The following is a 23,863-nucleotide window of genomic DNA, read 5'->3' as shown; positions in this document are numbered from 1 at the left end:
TGTGATTTGGCGTGGTAAGCTAATCACTTAGAAAGAACATCGAATATACAATGAAACCCACATTGTTTATGCATAAGAGTATGACAATTATAAGTATGAGTGCAGTTACAAAAAGTTGCTTTAACCAAGACAAGTCTGGTAACCAAGAAGTCAGTCAGTCTAGCAAGTCTATATTTCCAGGTTCTTGACAAATGTTATTAACAATATCCTTTAAATGACTTAGCTCTTTGGGAATAGAATTACCATGATCAGTTAAGTTAAAAGACACATATTATTAAGTTCCTTACAGCCCTTATGGTGTAACAGCAACAAATAATGAAGGACAACTCTATTATCAAGGATAGCTTGATGCTGCTGCCTTTGTTCTCGTTGAGCATTGCAATAGCCATAGAGGAATGATTAATATTTTTTATGATGTCACAGGCTAATTTCATGACTCCTTTATATGCCCCTACAGCCGTTGCTGGAATTCCTACTAAAGAAAATGTGAAGGCATCATACTCTACGTTAGATAACAAAGTTACAGATTCATCACCACCTTCTTCAAGAGGAATGACTCACTAATTGATTCTCTGAGAGGGATGGCATCCTAAAAGATCACGAATTGAGGGTAGTAGTACAGTAAGTCTGCTAAGACCACAACATAGTACTGTGTGACATATTAGCTGCAATATAATTAAATGGGTAAGCTCCACAGGAAAAGAACCAGTCAGAAGGCAAAGGAACATGTGCATAACTAATTGGTTCAGTAGAACTACAATTAAAGAAGGACTTCCTACATCCCTACATTTCCCACTACAATTTTGAATTTCAGTACATGTAACTGTTTGATTAAAGGCCACAATGGGAGTCAGGAATTCCATAGCATTAGAGAGCTTTTTAATTGAAGGCATACCCCAATTATAGCAGTCTTTATAGGAAATAATCTTGTTGAAGGCTGAAAACATTGTCGTATTCTTTTTCTTTAGGACAGGATGACAAACAGGTAAAAGACAAGATCCTAGTACCATGTTCATATGTGTATCTTGATGGATACAAATTTCAGAGGAATTAATAATTTCTGCCAAACAATCCCAAGTATTATAATGAGTATGACTGGTCAAATAGAAGATGATAGGACAGAGGCATGAGCATTGGAATTAGCAGTGGTTATAGCACACATTAATAGGAATAATGTCCCTGGATCTGGATTGGCCTCTGGTGACATCTGCTCCACTTGATGCATCAGATTCTTCATATGTCCCCATGTTATGGCATGATGTCTTCTGGAGCTTGGGCATCTCATTCATCCTACTGGTCCTGGTGTGGACTGAGCATCTTCATCCTCAATCTTCAACTGTGCCATCTGCCTTGTTGGTGGTGTCATCTGCTTTTGTTGTGGCTGGTCTGACATTTCTTGCTGGCACCTAGATGGGCAATGTTGCTGATTCTGGAAAGACACAAGCAAAACCTCAACCTTGGGTTAGAAGAGGATGAGGAACGTTCCATTCATTTGTCAAGGAATCCTTCCATATAACCAATGGTAATGGTGATGGAGATGATAGAAGTGATCCCCAGTGTTTATAGGCAGGGGTATCCCATGAAATCAAAAGTTAAAAAATCTAAGGATATTTAAAGATATAGTGACAAATTCTGCTCAGGCTACATATAGGGGACACACCCTATAATGGCACCTGCACCCTCATGGCGACCCCCTCCTCATTCGTGACACTGCCTGACTCACCAACAGTTTACTCGGACTTCCTTGCACTGCCGCCCTCCCCTGAGACCTGGGAGGTATGTTCTTACCCAGCAACCAGTTGTGTGTAACTCCCTGGTTGGCCTGCTTATCTCCACCCCCTACTGTCAGGGATTGGTTAGTAGCAGTTCTGCAAACGGGATCAACTCGTGCTTGCCATATAGTCCTATGGAACTCTCCCCTGCATGAATCCCCCGGGCCTTGTTAATTTTTAAGCTAATTAGCTCCCACCTAGCCCCCATCCTACATAAAACCTGTGTAACCTCCTCAATAAACGAGTTCCTGCTTCGCCACGTGCGCTGACAGACCTCCCGGCTCTGGTGTGGTTCCTTAGCCGCAGACACTCATCATCCTGCTCAGCCCCATATTCTCCTTTGGGTGGGCCCTAAGGAGATACATCGGACCTTGTTGCTCAACAGGGAGCAACAACTGGTGCCCCGTGTGAGGAAACGAAACCGCCGACAGGCCAATCGGACCGCAGGTGAGTATACTCCCGTAAGATATGGGACAGTCCAATTCCAAGCAAGACCCCTCCCTTGACTCCCTTCGGGTTCTCCTCAGAAGCAGAGGATTAGAGCTCTCGGATAGCCAGGCGTTCCAAACCTGGAAAGCCCTTATCAAAACAGTCCCCTGGCTGCCAGAGGCCAACCTGTTTGGGAAACCTGGGACAGAATTGAGCAACTTCTCCGTAAGGCTCAAGTCAATAAAGGAGATATCCCCCCTCTCGGGGCTTTCCCCACTATCGCAGCTCTTAAAAGCTGTTTCCCACCGCGTCCTACCCACAACCCAGATAAAGATAGGGGCCTCCCCAAAGGCGCTGGCTCTCCAAAGGACCGTTCTGAGGTCCTCCCACGCAAGGGTCAAGAGGAACTATCACAAGAGACAGAAACAGGCCCCCCTCTTGATCCCCTTGACGCAGCTCCATGGCCACCTAGGGAGGGAACACCCGTGTCCTTGAAGCCGTCCTCCCCCAAGTCCACTCCCTCTTCTCACCCTTTCTGGGCTTCTTCAGTCCCTCCTCCACCCTATCTGGATACAAAACTTATCTTGAGCACAGGGTCACTCCCTGCCCCTGCCTGGCCTTGCTGAAGCCTGCATTGGAATGTAAACTGCAGCAGGCTCAGCGGGGGAGCAACCTGAGACTTAAACTCCTGGACTGCTACACAGAACTAACTCATTTTCCAGGATTCTTGTTTTGTTTTGTTTTTCTTTAATACTGTATTTTTGAGCTCATGACTTCTTTTTGATCAGTTCTATTTTTATCCAACTCTACAGTTATTTTTGAACATCTGTTACTTGCAATGGAGATTCACCTATAAAGTTACAAGGCCTTTGATTGATTTTGTGTTATTTGTATGTCATGCTGTCTGATGTCATGTTTTGTCTGTATCAAAACTGAGCACTCCTAAAATTAAAATTTAAAAATGGATCCAAATATTTTTAATTCACGTGATTTGAAAAGGTTCAATTTAAATTGTGTAAACTAATCAAAGTGAAATGTCTTTAGAAATAACTCGCAAGTCTCTAAATGGTCAGACTAATAAAATATTGATGTTAAACAATGTCTAATATCAATTGTTTCTAGGACTTTTCTTCAACAGGAAAGAGATGGCAAATACTGTTCAGGACACTTGTCTGATATCTTGTTTTTTTTCAAAATAAGTAAATTAAATTTAACATATATGGGCTCTAGAAATGGAACTATATTTAGTGAAGAACACAATCTTTCTGGATAAGAAAGTGTTTATATGATGAAATACATGAGGGTCTAAGTAAGTGCTAAGAAACTCTGTGTGTAAGTGAAGGGCAAATTTCAATAAGTTTGCATGTAACTAAGTTGGTTACAAGTATGTGAGACAATCAGTTAAAGCCATTTAAGATTCTTCTTAAAGTCAAATGCTAGTGTACTGGTACAAACCAAAGTTTAATTTATATGTTAAATTGACAAGGATTTCTTACAGACATTAATTTACTCTTAACATTATATCTGTTAAGTTTCACTCTTTAGGACAATTAGTCTTGAAAACTGAGGTTTATACAATTATGGTCAAACAACTGTTAGAGTATTATACTACGTTAGAGTCTAAATTTTTCTTTAAAAACTAAATTGGGTAATATAAAAGTGTTAAGGTAATTGTGAAACGGTCACTCTTTGTATATTAAATGTGTTCATATTTTCCAGGTATACAAGTTTTAAAGCAGGGAACTTATCAAGCTGCTATTCTCCAAACTAAACTTGTCTGTAATAGTAATTATAAAGAGTAAATTTTATTGGGGATTTATTTCTATCATTTAATATTCTATTATAGGACCTGTTATCAATAGGGTATATGTAAAATTTGTTATTTTTTACACCAAGATTGTTTTTACCTGAGGCTAATCCTTCCTTTCTCGTGGTGTTCTCGGATGGGGAAAAGGACTTTAAATGTCTAACTGATACTGGGGCAGATCAGACAGTTCTAAGGAAGGAAGAGATCCCTCCCCAGTGGAGACTTTTGCCCAGCCCTCCTCTATTAGGAGTCGGTGGGCTAACAGTCTTTTCAGACAGCTGACTGGCTCCCCTGGAAGGACCCGGATGGTAATGGTGGGGAAGCCCGCCCCCTGGTGGCCTCAGGATTAACCGCCAATCTCCTTAGGCAGGATATAGTAGGTGAGGCAGAGGCCTATATTACTACCAACCATAAAGCCTTTATGAGGATCTGTTAGAAGGGGAAGAATATCAACAACAGTTTAAGGAGGAACAAACCTGTCATCCTAACTGCAGAGATGACCCTTCCTTGGAAGCAATAAGGAGAGGGGAACCCAGCTTTTCTGTCTGGCCGCACCCCCAATCCTAAAGGCCACTGCTCACCCGGAGCCTCTGAAAATCAAATGGCTCCCAGGACCCCCTGTTTGGGTAGAGCAGTGGCCACTCCCTCAACACAAACTGCAGCAACTCCACCTGCTCATGCAACAGCAGTTAAAGGCAGGTCATCTTAAACCGTCTATCAGTCCATGGAACTCCCCAGTTTTTGTTATCCAAAGGGCTAATGGGAAATGGCGGCTCCTACATGACCTGAGAAAAATAAATGAAAGGATGTTACCCTTTGGCATCCCTCAGAGGGGGCTTCCTTGGATTCCAGCCATACCTAAGCATTATCACCTCATAGTTATTGACATCAAGGACTGTTTCTTTTCTATTCCCTTAAGCCCCGAAGACTCTGAGAAGTTTGCCTTCTCTATTCCATCCCTTAATTTTGAAGGCCCTGATCAAAGGTTTGAGTGAACAGTCTTACCCCAAGGGATGACCAATAGTCCTCCCATATGCCAATATTTCATGTCCAGGATCCTTGCCCCCCTTAAGTAAAAGAATCATCTACTTTATGTCTATATGGATGATATTATCCTTGGGGCGACACAAAGTGACCAGTTAGATCAATTTTTTGAGTCCTGTCTGCAATTACTTACTGAGCATGGATTCCAGATTGCACCCGAGAAAGTTCGACGGCTCCCCCCATTCAGGGTCTTAGGATCCATCCTGGAGCTGGATGTGGTTTCTCCTGTTAGGCCCCAGCTCCAAATACAGGAAAGTTATTCCTTACCCCAGTTACAGAAGCTTCTTGGGAAGATTAACTGGATGAGGCCCTGGATCTCCATTAGCACAGAGGAGCTCACCCCCCTGTTCGATCTACTCAGAGGACCAAACCTATCCACAACAATCATTTTGGTGCCCATTCATATGAATGTTCTCCTTAAAGTTCAACAGGCCATTGACCATTCCTGTTTGAGGAGATATAACCCTTCCTTGCCTCTAACCCTCTACATCTTCAGGGGAAAATCCCTTCTCACGGGCCTCCTGGCGCAAGAAGGGGAACCCATCCATTGGATTCACTTGGCAGTTGGGGGAATACCCCGGGTCTATGCCAGTTTAGATCAACTTGCAGATTGCATTATGAAAGGCAGAGACCTATCTCTCCGCCTTTTTGGCCATCAGTCACATGCACTTATTGTCCCTTTTTGGCTACCTGATTTCACCTGGCTACAAAAAAACAACCGCATTGCAATCGCCATGGAGGGATTCTTTGGACGGGTCGATTGCCACTATGGCCCCTATAAATGGATGAGCTCTTTTTCACAATTGGATTGGGCACCACCCAGACAGTTTTTACTGGAAGCTAACCCCTCCTATCCCACCGTTTTCTCAGATGGAGGAAAAGGAGGAGCAGCAATAGTCATTTTTCCACCTTTCACGCAGGGCAGTGAGAATCCCAACACAATCATCCATGAGATACAAGGTTCAGCGCAAGTCAAGGAGTTCTATGCTATCATCCTAGCCCTCAGTGAAATATAAGAGGCATTCAACTTATTTACTGATAGCCTCTATGTTGCTAACCTACTCCCCAATCTTCCCTGGTCTTATATTAAACTTGATGATAATCCCATTACTCCTTTAATGATTCAAGCAAGGAACCTATTAAAACTAAGCACCAAACCTATATTCCTACAACACCTTCAGGGACACCAATGTCTTCCTGGCATCCTATCTAAAGCTAATGCCCTTGCTGACTCCTTAGCATCCACCCTTCAGACTTATGCTGTCCGGGAGGAAGCTACCGCCTTTCATGAACTTACTCATGTTAACTGGCGAGGCTTACACCACAGATATCCTCAGGTACCCATTAAGGAACTCAAAAAGATTATCCGAACATGTAAATCTTGTTAACCTTTTCTACAAATACCTCCCTTGCAAGAAGCCGGAGTCAATCCCCGTGGATTAGCACCTAACCATTTGTGGCAAACAGATGTCACTCATTATACTCCCTTTGGAAAGCTCAAATACATCTTTGTAACTATTAATACCTTCTCACATGCCTGCTGGGCCTCAGCCCATGCTGGAGAAAAGACAAAACATGCTATACGCTATTTGCTACAATGTTTTGCCATTCTTGGTCTCCCTAAACAACTCAAGACTGATAATGGCCCTTGCTTTGCCAGTAAATCATTCTCTGCATTTATAGAGCGCTGGAGCATCCAGCATAATACAGGAATACCCTATAATCCCACTGGTCAAGCAATTGTTGAATGACAGAACAGAACCTTAAAAACCCAACTAACGAAACAAAAAGGGGGGAATATCATCCCCCCGCGATCAATTACGGATGGCACTATGTACTTTAAATATTTTAAATTTTTCCAAAAATGATCACCTCTCTCCATTCCAAAAGCATTGGACAGCCACAATAAAATATCACACCATTAAAGTCCGATGGAAGGACCCTCTCACAGGGGCCTGGAGAGGTCCTGACCCTCTCCTGACTGTTGGAAGGGGGTTTGGATGTGTATTTCCTGTTGACAAGGACAAGCCCATTTGGGTCCCTGCAAAGAACATCAAATATCACCCCCTCCAAATGATGCCCTCCCCTCACAGAATAATAATACGGATCCAAGGAGCTCCGCCTCTTGAGGTGTGGTATTCTCTTGTCTTAACAGGTATGCAAAGACCTTGGTGTGCTCTGCCTCATCATCACCGGATTGCTCATCATCTCTCTGTTGGTGTTCATTAGTGTGACCATCATCCAAGCTTTCTTGGAGCGCCTGGAGTTATACCATAAGAATCAAAACTATACTAAATCCTAAATCCCTCAGCTTACAATGGGACCTTTACTTCCCCTTATGATCCTCGTGATCGCATATGAGCCCCTAATTCAAGCTAGTCATCTCTATCGTATTAGAGATCCATGTCAGGAGTGCGTAATTGTTCCCTCCCTACCTACTCGTTGCTATACATCGAAAAGGTCCTGCCAACCTTATTCTCAGTTCCCTCACGGTAGATGGGCTGCCACTGTTCTTCGATCGGGGTGTCTCAATCTTGAACCAGGTGAACATGCCTGCTGGGCTAAGCCGGCTCCCCTTCCCCTTTGACCTTCAGGGCCCCCATCTTGTCCTATAGCATGTACCACTTACTACACCTACATGCCAGCCCATTGCTATACAGAGGCTCGACAATGTAAGCACTCATCAGGCATGACACTTTGGACTGGTGTAAACTCTTACTCGTCTGATGCAGGCCTTACAACATGCCCCGGCAAAAATTTCCAAACCGTGTGCTGGACCCTCCTCCCTCAAGTAGGAATGAGTGATGGGGAAAGAGTGCAAAACTGGGCACAAACCCAACACATTCAAAAGGTCATTCAAAAGTTAGTGGGTCCCAGTCCTTTCCCTATCTATCACCCCTTAGCCCTGCCCGAGTTGAAGGGAGAACTTGGTCTTGACCCGGGAACTCAAAACCTTCTGCAAGCCACTTTTTCGCTCTTGAACCTCACCAATCCTCCTCTTGCTGATGACTGCTGGCTGTGCCTTTGTAATGGGCCCCTTCAAGCCACTGCTCTCTTGGTAAACGGATCCTCAGACTTTACATCTAATTGCTATATCTTCCTCCCTAACCCACAGGTATTTCTTCCTTTCCTTAATAAGTCTCAGGTGAACTGTTACCTACCCGCATCTCACTCTAATACATCTGAAATATGGGAACCCTTCACCCCTTGGTGTGTGCACAAATCATTACCATTGAGCACTCAGAAAAGCCTCTATGTGCCCCAAATGGAACAATCTTTTTCTGTGGAGGCCTTGCCTATAATGTCCTCCCCAGTAACTGGACGGGACTATGTGCATTTGCACTCTTATTTCCAGACATCAATATCCTCCCCAACAATCAATCTTTACCTATACCACTAATGGAACACTTCAATCCTCGACCCAAAAGGGCTATTCAAGCCCTCCCCTTGCTCCTTGGGATAGGAGTAGCCACTGGAGTCGGAGCCGGAGTTTCCGGCCTAGGCACCTCTCTTACCCTATATAATAAACTTTCACAACAATTAATAGATGACATGCAATCAGTGGCTAGTACAATCTTAGACCTCCAGGCACAATTAGATTCCCTTGCAGCAGTGGTCCTACAACATGGAAGAGGATTAGATTTACTAACTGCCAGGGAAGGAGGGCTTTACTTGTTTCTTCAGGAGGAATGCTGCTTTTATGCCAACCGGTCTGGAATCGTCCACGACAAGGTCAAACAACTGCAAGAAAATCTGGAAAAACGGCGTACCGAGCTTCAATCTAGCTTCTTCTGGACGGGCTTACATGGCTGGCTCCCTTACTTACTTCCCCTGCTTGGCCCCCTTTTCCTTTTCCTTATGGCACTTACCTTTGGCCCCTGCGTTTTCAATAAGGTCATACAGTTCATACAGAAACGTTTGGAGTCAGTGCAGTTAATGAATGTCCAAGTACAATACCAACGGCTAGCCACTGGTTATGAGGAGGCATATGATGGTGATGCAAGGTTGACCCCAGAGAGCCCTTGAGCCAATGACGGGTAAGACCCCGGATTTCTGGGACAACCTAAGACAGGCTCATGATGAGGTCCCCCTGCCCAGAGCTGTTGAAGTGCTGTGGAGTATTCAATGACGGGTAAGATCCCAGATTTGCTGGGACAACCTAAGACAGAAGCTCCACCTTCCGGCTGGCTCCAGGGGGGGTTAACAAAACAAAAAGGGTAAATTATAGGGGATGCACCCTATAATGGCACCTGCACCCTCATGGCGACCCCCTCCTCATTCGTGACACTGCCTGACTCACCAACAGTTTACTCGGACTTCCTTGCACTGCCGCCCTCTCCTGAAACCTGGGAGGTATGTTCTTACCCAGCAACCAGTTGTGTGTAACTCCCTGGTTGGCCTGCTTATCTCCACCCCCTACTGTCAGGGATTGGTTAGTAGCAGTTCTGCAAACGGGATCAACTCGTGCTTGCCATATAGTCCTATGGAACTCTCCCCTGCATGAATCCCCCGGGCCTTGTTAATTTTTAAGCTAATTAGCTCCCACCTAGCCCCTATCCTACATAAAACCTGTGTAACCTCCTCAATAAACGAGTTCCTGCTTCGCCACGTGCGCTGACAGACCTCCCGGCTCGTGTGGTTCCTTAGCCGCAGACACTCATCATCCTGCTCAGCCCCGTATTCTCCTTTGGGCGGGCCCTAAGGAGATACATCGGACCTTGTTGCTCAACAGGGAGCAACAGCTACAGTGTTAGCAGAAGCATTAGCTGCTTTCTTAAAATTAAAGGGAGGGATTCAAGAGAAAGGTTCAAATACATGTTGGGCTTGTGTAGGAAGAGGACACTTTTCAAGAGAGGGTCCATCTAAAATCCCTAAACAAGGACAATCATAAAAGACTCCTCCTTCTAAATGCCCAAAATGTCATAAAGGTTTTCACTGGGCTAGAGACTGTAGATCAAAATCAGATAATACAGAGAAGCCTTTAAACTGGAAAAGGGGCAGCCCTCAGCCCCGCGACCAAGAGGGACAAATAATCCGAAAGTAACGTGGACAATTCTAGTGCAAACGAATAAAACTAGAATGCAAGTTAAGCTCGATGGAATAACATTTAAGGGTATAGTAGAAACAGGAGCTGATGTAACATTATTAAGAGTGGAGGAAGTTGACAATTTAGTATGGAGAACAGAACAAGGACCTAATGTTCCGGGGATAACCTTCCTGAAAACTTAAACATCCCATAATTTGGGAAGACATGGATGGGAAGGCTCAATTACTCCTTTAGTTGTGGAAGGATTACACAACAAATGATTTGGCAGAGATTTATTGGAAGGAATGGATGCAGTGAACACAACAGATGACAAACCACCTATGATGATATAATTATTCATGACAAAACAGGTCAAAGTGGGAGGCAACGCCAACTCTAAAGGCCACTGTTCTGCTTTTTAAACCAGACCCCATAAAATTGCAATGGGACACTACAGCCCCAGATGGGTGCAACAGTGGCCATTAACTCAGGAAAAGTTGAATCATTTAAATTAGTTGAAGAACAATTGAAAGCTGGTCATGTTGAATCTTCTGTTGGTCCTCACAATACTCCTATATTCATTATTCAAAAAAGAGATAAAAATAAATGGAGATTATTACATGATTTGAGAGTCATTACTGCTCACATGAAAAAGTGGGAACTTTTCAACCAGGACTGCCACATCGGTCCTGTATACCAAAAAATGGTCATATTATAATAGTAGATATCAAAGACTTTCGTTTTGATCCCCCTGCATCCGGAAAATAAACCATATTTTGCATTTACTGTTCCCACCGTTAATCATAGTCTGCCCTCAAAGAGATTTCCATGGACAGTTTTACCTCAAGGGATGAAAAATAGCCCTACATTGTGTAAACATTATGTGGCACGTGTGACAAGGCCACTACAGGGTTTATGATACCTAATTCATTACATGGACAATATCCTAATAGCTCATCAAGTTGCAGATATATTAAGTAAGTTATTCAACCCTACATTTATTAGATTTGGGCCTTAATATTGCTTCTAATGAAGTTGAAAATGTGCCACCTTACTCATTTCTGGGGTATGTTTTGTCACACAAAGTGCGCCCTCTAGTGCCGAAGTTACAGATTGCAAACTCTTATTTGGCTGAATTATTACAGCAATTATGTGGGAACATTAATTGGATTTGTACAGCCTTGCCAATCACTACAAATCACTTACAACCATTATTTACACTTTTGGAAGGCTCATCTGATCCTAATAGCACTAGAATTATGACTGAAGAAGCTAAGGAGACTATAAAATTGATAAATTAAGCAAATTCAATCATTGAGCTTAGGACAATATGATTCCCTCAGACCACTTCTGGGTATAGTCCTATCTACAAGATCTAATCCTACAGGGTTAATTTATCAATCAGAACTTTTATATTGGGTACATTTGACTAGAAGTAAATTATCTAAGACACACTCATGGGTGGATACACTGTTACTCTTAGCTCAAAAATTATGAAATATAATATGGACGAGAATCTGATACTATAATTCTTCCTTTTTCATGTGACCAATTTGCTTCATTACTAGCTAACAATTTAAATTGTCAAATATTAATGGAAGGATTTACTGGAGAAATAGATAATCATTTGCCTAAAGACAAACTTCTTCAAACTTTGAACATTTTACTATTGATACTCAACAAGTTTTTCCTCAGTCTAGACCCTTGCCAGAAGCCACAGTAATTTTTATTCATGTGAATAGAACTTGTTGGGGGATATTAATCATATCACCTACAAAAAAACAAAGAATAATAAAGGAAAACTTTAATGGATCACCACAATTAGGAGAGTTAATAGCAATAATTAAGGCTTTTGAGGTTTGCCCGAAATCTTTTGATCCCTTTTCCGACAGTGCTTATGCAACTCAAGTAGCAAAAAATTTCCCATACTCTACTTTTAGACCTTCATTTTGCCTGCTAGATCACGCGATGGACACATTAAAGCTTCTAATAGAAAATCGAACTATTCCTTGGTTTATTCAACATATAAGATTTTGTACTAACTTACCAGGACCTTTAACTAAAGGCAATGAAACTATTGATAAATGGATAATGTAAAATGCTGGGGAGGACGTGGGGGAAAAGCCACACTCATACATGGTTGGGGAGACTGCAAATTAATGCAACCACTCTGGAAGGCAGCATGAAGATTTCTCAAAAAATCTAGGGATGGATCCACCACACGCCCAGCTCTCCTGCTCCTTGATAGAGACGCTCCTGCACACCATGCACTTCAACGTAGAGAGCAGTGCAACTCACAAGTAAAGTAATGGAACCAACCTAGACGCCCTTCCATAAGTGAGTGGATCAAGCAAACGTGGTACACATACACATTGGAGTTTTACTCAGCCATAAAGAAGAGTGAAATGATGCCACTTGCTGGTAACTGGATGCAACTGGAGAACATCATGCTGAGTGCAACAAGCCAGACTTAAGAGTCAAGGGTCAAATGTTTCCTCTCATATGTGGAAGCCAGAGCAAAATAAGGGAAATCCGATATAAAGATATAGGGAAGATCATTCTAGCTTTGGGATAAACAACCCTGAACCACCAAATAAAAATGGAATTGCGAATGTGGTGGGTGAAATAAGATGTGTTTGGCTTGATTTGAAATATATATATATATATGGAGCATTAGTGGAGTAGAAAAGGTAGATCAAGAGGGAGGGAAGAGGGACAGGAAAGGGGAGGAAATGCAGAGTAAATCTAACAAAACCACAGTGTGTGCACACATAGATGTACCACAGTGAATGCCACCTTTATGTCCATGGAGAAAGCACTGATCAAAAATAAGTGAATAGGGGCTGGGGCCAGCGGGAGAGCACTTGCCTGGCATGTGTGAGGCACTGGGTTTGATTCTCAGCACTGCATACAAATAAATGAATAAAGGTCCCTCAACAACTCATACAAATTTTTTTAAAAAAGTAAATAAATGAAAGAAAGATCTGTGGAGCAGAGAAAGGGAAATGGGGAGAGGGAGGGAAGGGGAAAGGGGAACAGGGACTGAAATGGAGTAGACTAAATTCCCTGCCTGTATGATTTTGTCAAAATGAACCCAACTATTATGTACAACTCTAATTCACTAAGAGAAAAGGGGGAGGATTCAGGTGACTGATTCCGCCTGGGGGAACACAGAGCTTGTAAAGAGGAATGTCAGGGTTGGGGTCCAAACCCTACCAGGAGGTAGACTTAATTAGTGTCCGTCAGTGTCCTCGAGCGAGCTGGCTGCCGCCCCCGTTCCCAGGCCTGGGGTTTCCTAATCCTCCCGGGGTGGCCCACTGCCAGGCAGTGAAGGACATGACGGTTTACCCTGGGACAGGAAAATGTCAGGCTTGCTCCTGGCTGTTCGGGAAGAGGAGAGGGGAGACGAAGAAAAGGAAACCCTGTCAGCTTCCACGTAAGCAGCTAGGTTTGGGGTCAAGGCATGTCCTTACTGTCCATTTCTACCATTTCCACAGAAAAATGGGTAGCAATATCTTCCCGCTGCTTCCTGCTGAAACTGGGCAATGAAGAAGACATCGTGCAAGGTTTTTGCCATTCTTCTTGGATTTTACCAGAAGGATTGGACAGGTGAGTCCAGCCTTGGTGGGACCTGGAAGAAGCCCACCAGGGACAGCAGTTAAGACTTGACGGATTGCTGCACCCTCTGGTTTGACCTAGCGTCTGTCCTCTGCTCTCCCCCGAGGCCCAGGAAGGGTTTCCCAGGCGCTGCTGTCTAGGAGTGCAACCCAGCCACCTGCTCCCAGAAGAGAGCAGTTGGCAACACCTCATCGCTGGCATTACCGCACCTGCAACACCTCAGCTCTCAGCTGCGGTTCTATTTCCACAGCCTATCTGCTGCCATTGTCCATGAATCTGTCCCCATCTGTGAAGAGGGCCAGCGGGCTCTGAGACCGGTCGATCAGACAAGTCCAACCCACCAGTGTGACCTGTCTCTAAGGCCTCCAGGAGGTCACACTGTGTTGCCCCAATATCAGCTGGCAGCAGGCTTCTGGGCTGGGGTGGACAGAGATTTCAGGCTGACCTGTGGCTGTCTAGGAGATGGCCTCGTGTCTCCCCATCCTCCCGGCCGTCAGCCATAAACCCTCGGTTCTGTGGGCCCAAGGCTTGGTGGGGAACCACAGCAAGGGCTGGTTCTAGAGCAAGTGTCTCAGCCTCCTGTGGCAAATCACAGGAAGGTGGGCTCAGGCTTTTGTGTTGTGGTCCAGCTGCTGTAACATGTGGGCTGCTCTTTTGACCACCCAACAATGAGGAAGAAAGCGAAGTCTTGTTGATTTGTTGGCAAAGGAGAAACACAGGGGACTCCTGTTCCAGAGGCCATGCCAGGGGCCACACAGGGCTTGTCAAAGGGGAGCACAGGGGCTGGCATCCAGATCCTGTCCTTAGACAGTGTTGATTCGTGCCCATCAGGTGTCCTTGAGAGAGCTGTCACTCCAGGGCCCGGGTCTGGAGGCTGGGCCCTGACACTCTTCTGGGCAGTGACGGACACGACAGGCTAGCCTGGGACAGGAAACGTGTTCGTCTTGTTTCCCCTGCTGCTAGGGAGAAGGTGAAGGGAAAGAAGAAGCGGGGTGTGGGGCTCCATTTTGAGGTGAGCCACCTGCAGGTGCACCAGGTTTGCACACAGTGCATGAAGTGCACCCATTACACTTGCTGTATACCTCCAAAACAACAGGGCGGCCTGTGTCCCGAGTGCCCCAAGCTTCAGGCTGAGATTGACCTGGTGAAAAATGGAGAGCTGCAAACACCCCTCACTCCAGGGGTGACAGACCCCACCCTGAGGCTTCCATCTGGGCTCCCAGGGCCCGTAGCTAGAGACCAGCCTCTGCCTGCTGAGCTCGTGGGCTCACGCACAGCACCTCCAAACTCAACGGCCACCACTCTCCCTTCCCCTCGAATATTCTATCCAGGGGCGTCGGTCCAAATGGAAGGAATGCACGCCAGGTTCCACTGACCTGGGACAACGCTAGGATGATGAAAGCAACCGTACACAACATGCCACCAGCAGGCGGGAGGGACAGAGCGCTGCAGGACAGGGCCTGAAGGGCGCCGCTGTCACTCATGTTAAAGGGCCAGAAACCACAGCAAGCAATATGTAAATCTCCCCTGCAAGGGCAGTCGACCCTGACCCAGGGGCTGCTGTTTTCTCTTCCACCCAAGGAAGTCAAGAACTGCCAGTCGCTCTGACGTCCTCCTGGGAGCAAGAGGAGCGCTGCCGGCCCAGGTCTTTAGGGCACATGAGTTTGCACATGGCCAGGAAAGGATGCTGCTTCTGCCAGCATGCCCTCCTTCAGGAATGAGAGGGGACGGACGTGAAGAAGCAGAGAAAGACCTCTGTCTTCAGCAGCCTGTCTCCCTCCTTCCATCCAACGGGCCAGCCCTGCGTCCTAGGGAGCCGGGACCCATATCCACTTGTGCCGCTCTAGCCAGAAGAATGAGATGGATCCAGTGCTGAGCAGCACTGCATGTGGACCCCTCCTTTCCTGGTGGACAGCCGAGGCCCAGCAAAAACGAGACCCAGGTGCAGCCACACCGAAGGAACGGAAATCGCCCACCGTGGACTCCACCTTGTCGGGCAAGCTGGAGATAAAATACTGAACCAGACTTCAAGGTGGACGCCAGACGGGAATCCTCCAGGTCCAGGTAGGGAAGACACCGTCCCCAAATCTGGCAGAGGACAAGACAGTGCCAGGTGTTACTGACACACTGGTGATTTCCTGAGTGCCACTGATGTAAGGGGAACCTCCCCAAATAAAAACCAGGGTGAGACCTGAGCGGCGTTGGCAGGTAACTCACCAGTGGTGTCCAAGGGGATCTACTGATGTGCATTTAGTCCCTGCCTGTGTCTCTCCCTCACCCTACCCAGCCCAAGCCCCCACCATCTTAGAACTTATTCTGAGAATCTGACCTCGCTGGGTCAGAGAGAAGCAGCTTCATGAGGTTGCTGGGACTGTTTCCCAAGAGGTTCTACTCCATCACCCCTGCCTTACATCCAAGAGCTGCCCACACCCTCTTGTTGACTCTGGGCCTGTCTTCAGTAAGTCCATCTTATCAATGACCATCATGGTTGACTCTGGGCCTGTCTTCAGGAAGTCCATCTTATCAATGACCATCATGGGCACTTTGTAGGATCATAGATCCTGGCAGAGGCTCACAGGTACTTCTGAGACAATCTTTGTCTCAAAGATTGAACCCTACACACATATGTTAAGGATTTTAACCACTTCTCAGGGATCCATTATATATATCTATATCCATATATTTATCATAATTATTATTTTGGTACTGGGGATTAAACCCAGAGGTGCTTTCCACTGAGCCACATCCCCAGCCCTTTTTATTTTTTATTTGAGGTAGTGCCTGGCTAAGTGGCTGAGGCTGGCTTTGAACTCGTGATCCTCCTGCCTGAGCCTCCTGAGCTGCTGGGATCACAGGCGAGCCTCACTGTGCTGGGCTGATACATTTTCTATTGTAACGCAAGCACCATTCCTAGCGAACACCACTGTGTGGGATCAGACGCGCTTTACAGTAGCCGGATGTGGGCCTGGGCCACCTCAGATCTGCGGGACGTGTGCCTGGGTGGTGGGGCACCTTTTCCACTCCCGGGCTGCAGCCTCGCCTTCTGCACGTGTAAGTTCACCTCTATGTAGAATCAGGGACACTCCCACCTTTTTTTCACTCTCAGTTTTAAAAATCACAGGAAAAGATTTAACTGACAGAAAACAAAAGCCCATGCATGTGTTTCTGAAATTCTGTCTCTGCTTTGCATTAATATTGAGAATGCTCTCTTGCAGTCCCAGAGTTCAATTTTTTTTGGTTCCAGGAATTGAACCCAGGAGCGCTTAACCATTAAGCCCCATTCCAGCCCCTTTTTATATTTTCATTAGAGACAGGGTCTCGCTGAATTGCTTTAGGGCCTTGCTAAGTTGCTGAGGCTGGCTTTGAACTTGTGATCCTCCTGCCTCAGCCTCCTGAGCCTCTGGGATCGCAGGCATGTGCCACCGCACCCAGCTAGAATTCACCTTTGCTTTCGGTGGTGCAGCTTCATTGTTTCCAAAGACCACAAGATGAAGGCATGAACACCTCCACACCATTTCTAAAGAGCAAATCGCCTGTGACATACAAGAGTAGAAAGAGAAAGCATCATCACTCCCTAAGCCTCAGGGATAACTGAGCGCAGTCTGTGCAGCTGAAACATGTACCTGCATCCCGAGGCCACTCGTGTGAGTGGACCACGACACCACACCACTGGGACTCCTCAGTGGCCTGCATCCTCACCAGACTCTCCCTGCAACTGCCTGGAAACCCTCTTACTGGCTACCCCGTGATCCATCATGAAGCTCCACCAAAACTGGCTTAGCCAAACTGTGGACTGAGATTTCAGCTACATTCCATCTTTTTTTTTTTTTTTTTTTTTTTTTCCTTTTGAACAACATTTCAAGGCACAGTCTTGTGTTCCTGACCGGGCGCACTCACGCACTCATCTCCAACCCTGGGTTAGTCTAAGGAGTCTTCCTCCTCCTCCCCTAGACTCTCTGCTGTGCAGGCTGACTCCATGCAGCGACGTCACCCCCAGGGTCTGCTCTGCAGTATGTGTGGTGAAGCCTGCGAGCTGCCAGTCCAGACCTCAGCTCTGCCCCAGCTCTGCCCCGGCTCTGCCCCAGCTCTGCCCCGGCTCTGCCCCGGCCAGCAACTCGACCTCCCTACACTCAAGCTTTTCCACCATCAAAATAGGAAGTGATATTAATTTGTAGCTCACAGAGTCTTGGGGATGATTAAATATGGCAATCCATGTTCCATGTCCTGATACTTTGCAAATGCTCGATGATTATCAACCTTTATGATTGATATTGTTTGTATCTCTGCAAAGAAAATCAATTTCTGGCCTCTTTAGGACCCATGTTGGTTGTGTCCTCATTGAATATTTTGCACACTTAATTCCAACTTGCCAATTTCTCTCTTCTATGTCCAAATTGATTCCTGTTTTTCCTCATCTTCTGGGGAGACCCATTACTGATTCTGCTATTCAAAGCAACTAGCAAGTCCCCCAGCAACAGAATCAAAGAGACCTACCTCCAATCTCTGAATTGCACCTATAATGTCTCCTGTAAAACTTAACTACTGTAGTGGTTAATCTTTGCCTATTGTAATGGATCATCTCTGATCTCCAGTATTTTCATTTATTCTGTGAATGTTTGTTGAGCATTTGCCAAGTGAAGATATGACACCAGGCCTCCCAAATACAAGGAAAATAAAAGAGCCAACAGCTTACAAGCCAGTAGGGAAGAGCAAATCTGACAGCAGGCAGGGCCGACAGGCATCCCAGGCTTGGGACCTCCCTCCGTCCTCTGCAACGACAGATCGCCTACTAGGGGATGGATAATCTGATGGTCTCTCTCGAGTTGAATCTCAAAAAATGACTAGCTGTCTGTCAGCTGACCAGGTGGGCAAAGGTGTCTCCAAGCAGGGGGGATGTTTTGTGAAAGCTGGAGAACTGTAAGCACTTTGGGGTGAGGGGAGCAGTGGGCAGTGGGGAGCGGGGGACTGGAAGTTGAGAGGGAAGCAAGACTGTCAGAAGTCTTCCATAACTTCAAGGCAGGCCATGGGGACACGACCGGACGCCAGGACCCCTGCAGCCCCACCAGGTCCAATGCCCGGTTAGCTCAATGAGGCCTGCGCCCTGCCTGTTCTGTGACAGTGGCCAGTCCACCAAGTGAGGTCCACAGCTCCACTCTTCCTGATCAGTTTGCCTCACACATCATCTGCAGCTCGATTCCAAAAGACACTTCAAAGATATGGGCCTTTATTGGATGTACTTAGTCTACCTGTTTTGAAACAGCATCATAGCAAAGACAAAAAAAGAATGCATTCTTTAATTATCATTAGCCAAGAGAAGACAATGCATTCCATAATTACAACAGAATGAAGTTTATCATTCCCACCCCAGGAGAAAATATAAAGAAATGGCTACTTTTAAAAATTTGCTTGTTTTTCTTTACAGTTTACATGCAACCTATTTTTTAAATGCATAAATAATAAGCAGTTCAGATGTGGTTGGTTGCTAAAGAAAGGCATCGTTCATCCACAGAATAAAATGCATTGTCTTCTAGGATTTGAGATCTCACCTAAGAAAGCAAGCATCTGTCAGAGGAGCCCCGGGCTTCCACACCTGCAGAAAGGGGTCAGGCATCAGCGGCTGGCTCAGTTACCCTTGGGCGAGGAGGGTTTTTGTACGTCGAGCCAGTGGAGGGCTATCACTGTGGTGGACGTTCGGTTCTGGGACCAAGCTGGAAATAAGACGTAAGTGGATCCCTGGTTTCCTTCTCCTGTTGTCCATGGTCTCTTGTGGTCTCTGTGTCTGTGAACTGAGTCTTTGAAACCAGGTTCTGGCATCCTCCGGGGAAAGGTGACTATGGAATCTGTAAGTATTGAGTGAGAAAAACTAGGTGAAAGCCTCAGACATGCACAGGGGAGCATGCTGGAAGGTTCCAGCACCTCACGCAGTTGTCAGAGAGGGAGGCTTAGTTTTTGTACAGGAGGGAAATTCAGAGCAATCACTGTGTGTACACGTTTGGCGGAGGCACCAAGGTGGAGATCAGACGTAAGTATTTTTTCCAGCTGATTCTTCTTGTCTGTCTAATTGTCTTGCTCTTTGTTCCTTTTTGTGCATTTTGGTTAGTGGGTTGTTGTGGACGTAAGGTTCAGAGCAGGGGTGATTGCTCCACAGGAGGCTGACTGATAGTTAATTTCTAGGATTTCTAAGTCAAAATAACTAAATTGGGGAAGAAGGGTGGCTGCCCTTCCCAGCGGGTTTTTGTAGGGGGAGAAGCCAAAGCGAATCACTGTGATTCACTTTCGGCGGAGGGACCAAACTGGAAATCAAACGTGAGTACATTTTTGCTCAACTATTCGTGAAGTCTTAGTCCTGTTGTAACATTTGTGTGAGTTTGTGATATTCTGAAAGGAACCATTCCTGGTGACCCAAAACTCAATCAAAGAACACCAGAAAATAGCCAATTTAAAAGCAAATCTATCAGTGGCCAGGTTTGGGAGGAGAAGAGTTTTTGGAGGGAGAACAGGAAAGAGGAGGCTGGATTCCTCTGAGAACCAGCGGTCTGGTGTGGGTGGCCGCCCAGGCAGGTTTTCGTAGGGGGCAGTGTGCGGGAGCCGGCACTGTGGCTCACGTTCGGTGCCGGGACCAGGCTCGAGCTGAAACGTAAGTGCGTTTTTTTACTCTTTTTTCTCATGGCATTGTAAAATCTGGGGGTTTTCGTGTTTGGGGTGTGAGTGGAGGTCGGTTGTGAGTAGAACAGGTTTCTTTCAGTGGAGTCAGGGACTGAGTCAGTTAACCTCAGGGAAGAGGGGTTTTCGATGAGGGGACTGTGATCCAGCTGATGCTGTGGATCACCTTCGGCCAGGGGACTCGCCTGGAGATGAAACGTAAGTGATCTCTCTGTTGCCTTCTGGAATGTGGGTGCGATTTCCACTTGTAGAAGCTGAAGTAGGGGTTGTCGTTGTCTGCAAAGTTAAACTCCGCTCCAAAAGTGGATTTGGAAACAGAAATATTAAACTGGGCTAAAACGAATGATTCAAGGCAGGGGTAAAACAGTGTAGATTTAAAAGGAATGCTTGGGGCTCCAAAGAGCAAAAGTAATTCCTTTTTATTGAACTTTGTCAGATACTATGTTGATTTCTTTCATTACACGTCGTGATATGGAAAAGTTAAGAAATGTACTTCTAAGTCTGTCTTTTCTTTTGCCTGATGAATTATTGGATAAGACAACTATAAAATGAGTAGCTTGCACAAAAAAGTTGGTCAAGTTAGGAAAGTAAGCCTGTTTGCCATGTAGCAGAGGTGGCTCACTTGAGAATCGTCAGCAATGTCATTGTAGAGTGTAATCCGAGTGCTAAAGTCCAAAATGAGAGATTCTGCAGAAATCAGATCTTGGCAGATCTTACTGAAAACTCCTTTTTCAAAATTTAATTTCTATATTAAATTAGAGATGATCTCTTATCATAATGGTGGAAAGACAACTGACCCCTAAAACTGTTTTAAAGAAATGTATTTAAATGAAGGAAAATAATAATTACATTTTTAAAATTTCCATGGTTTATAGGAAATATTTTAAAGAACATGTAATTTTACTCCCCTAGTTATTCCTTGTCCACGTTCTCACATGGCGTGGCCTTGCGGGCCCGCGGCTGCCTTTCCACCACTAGTCCTCCCGTGGCCGCTCACCGCGTGAGCCGGGTGGCCACTTTTTTGGGTACACGGTGATGCAGACAATGCCACTAACAGAAGGCAGGAAGGTGATGGGCATGACGCCGGTGTGGAAAAACCAGGAGAAAACTGATTTATCAGGAATTTCAGTAGTAAAGTTATATAAAAATCCATTATTATAGCCTCTCAATGAGGTTGTAAAAAAAAAAAAATTTTCCAATCATATGTCATTTTTTTTGTTGTTGAATTAAATAACAAAAGCTCCATCCAAAAGAAAGAAATAGAGCCTGTGTAACTTTTTCAGGGTAAGATCCACAGGAGAAAAAAACCAACTTTGCCAACAGTCTGCCCATTCAGAACTTAATCAATTTTATTCTCCTAAGTTCGTAGAAATACCATTGCATTTTATTAACTGGTAAAAAATAAGTTTGTGACATGTTTTAATTTTTAAAAATGTAACTGCTTTGGATGATATTTGAGTGGTACAAAATAACTAATTTTATATCAATGTGATTGACAAAAAAGTTAATATAAACATTTTCCAATACGTTAATGCTGTCATAGAAAAAAATTTTAATCTAGCTATTTTAATCCCATAACCTCTAAAACATTTCAATGACTTGATTTTGTGTTGGTGCTGTTATTTAGCCCCACTGATTTCAAAACTGATGCTTAAGGATTATTTTGGTCTATGCAGGACTATTTTAGGGCCCTTTTAAAACTTTTGAAACCATAGAACTATTTAAATTAAGTATTTTAAGTTACTTTGAAAGGGTTTGGGGGCCTTTTAAAAGCTCTTTAAAAGTTTCTAAACTCTAATGCAAAATCTTGAAATAATTTCCACATCAAATATAGTAATAATTAAATGTTTCAAAGCCAGATGGAAATTTTGAACTTGCCCAGATAGGAGGCTCTCCACAGAATGTTTTCCTCTGCTTATTTTTCAGAGATCACATTATTTTGCCACCAAGGCTCTCTTATACAGTTATTTGGGGAGAAAATAGCCATGAAAGTTTAAAAAGGAAAAAAAAAAAAAAAAGGATTAAGAGTTCATTTATCTTATGTTGGAGTGCTTGGTTAGCCTTGAGGGTACATTTACTGAAAAAAAGAAAACAACTTCGCAGATCTGTTGACTTCTCCCGCTAAGAACTCCTGATTTTCATTTTTATTTTCACTGTTACTCTCCCACCCACGATTTTTGTCCCCACTGAGGGGATTTCCAGGAGGACATCTGGCAGCTGCTGCAAAACTGAAGGTGGCCGGCTCCCCCGGGCAGGTGGCCAGGGTGGCAGTTGACACTTCCTGGTCTGGCTAAGGACTGCTTCCTGTGGTTGCAGACCCTCAGGCCAGGGCCCAGTTGCACTTTCAGGCCTTCACGAGGGATGGGAGAGCTGCTTGCAGGTCTCCAGAGGGACAGGCCACCCAGCTGACACCCACCCGGCCCCAGATGCAGCCTGGGCTGCCGCGGGGTCTCCTTCCACGTGGAGGGACCAAGTCTCGCCCTGCTGACTGCCGCACTCAGGGGTCAGATGAGGCGCCCTGTTTTCTTGGCCTGGAGTCCTGAGCCCTTTGCAGGTGGCAGGGGACACTGTTGAAAAGAAAGGCCTCAGAATGGCTTCAAAGAGCTCAAACACAATTTAGCACTTTTTAAGGGGGTAGTGGGGAGCAAGGAAGTGACTCCGACCTTTGACACCACACGGTGCTTCTTGGCCCCGCCGCAAGGGTGCTGACAGGTGCTGCTCTGCGTGCCCGCCTCTCGGTGGCCACCCTCCAACACGTGCCTAGGACGAGGCCTTCCTGCGACTCACCCAGCTCTGTGCTTCCTTCCGCAGGGGATGTGGCTAAGCCAACTGTCTCCATCTTCCCACCGTCTTCGGAGCAGTTAGCAACTGGAGGTGCCACGCTCGTGTGCTTTGTGAATAGCTTCTACCCCAAGGACATCAACGTCAAGTGGAAGGTGGACGGCACCGAGCGCACCAGCAACGTCCAGAACAGCCTCACGGAGCAGGACAGCCAGGACAGCACCTACAGCCTCAGCAGCACCCTCTCGCTGACCAGCAGCGAGTACAACAGCCACAACGAATTCACCTGCGAGGTCAACCACCAGAGCCTGTCCTCCGCCATCGTCAAGAGTGTCAGCCGGAACGAGTGTTAGAGCCAGCAGCCGTGCCCTCGCGCCAGGGCCTACCCCGTGGCAGTCCTCCTCCCGCCTCCTGCCTCCTCCCTCCCCCTTGGCTGGAGTCACGCTGGCCGTGGGGAAACAACAAATAAAATCCATCTTTGCACCTGAGACCTTGCTCTCCCTCCTCATTGAATGTTTTAGGCACTGTCCTCCCATTTACCCAGTTTCTCCTTTAAGGGACTCAATGTCGAGCTGCCCTAAAATGCACCACCCTGTATAAAACCATCCTGCATTCCACCCCGCACAGACCCAGCTCCCCCAGACCCATAGGCCACCTGTTCATGCCCCCTCCCCAGGGCCTGGCCGAGAGCTGCTCCCTGGATCTCCCCTCCTCAGCAAGCCT

The 23,863-nt window shown here is 45.7% G+C and overlaps 1 gene segment (V, D, J or C); it reads left to right on the top strand.

Moving 5' to 3' along the window:
• Positions 1–23,628, top strand: part of LOC124963123 (immunoglobulin kappa variable 2-30-like) — a 52,177-nt gene extending 28,549 nt beyond the window's left edge. Inside the window, 3 exon segments of the V gene segment in view lie at positions 16,524–16,532; positions 20,296–20,333; positions 23,171–23,628. Coding sequence covers positions 16,524–16,532; positions 20,296–20,333; positions 23,171–23,493 — 370 coding nt within the window.
• Positions 23,629–23,863: the final 235 nt, after the last annotated feature.

This window comes from Sciurus carolinensis, chromosome 13, assembly GCF_902686445.1.
Source record: "Sciurus carolinensis chromosome 13, mSciCar1.2, whole genome shotgun sequence".
Taxonomy (NCBI): Eukaryota; Metazoa; Chordata; class Mammalia; order Rodentia; family Sciuridae; genus Sciurus; species Sciurus carolinensis.
Note: the sequence above shows the minus strand (reverse complement) of the source record. Positions and strands in the feature narration are given on the sequence as shown.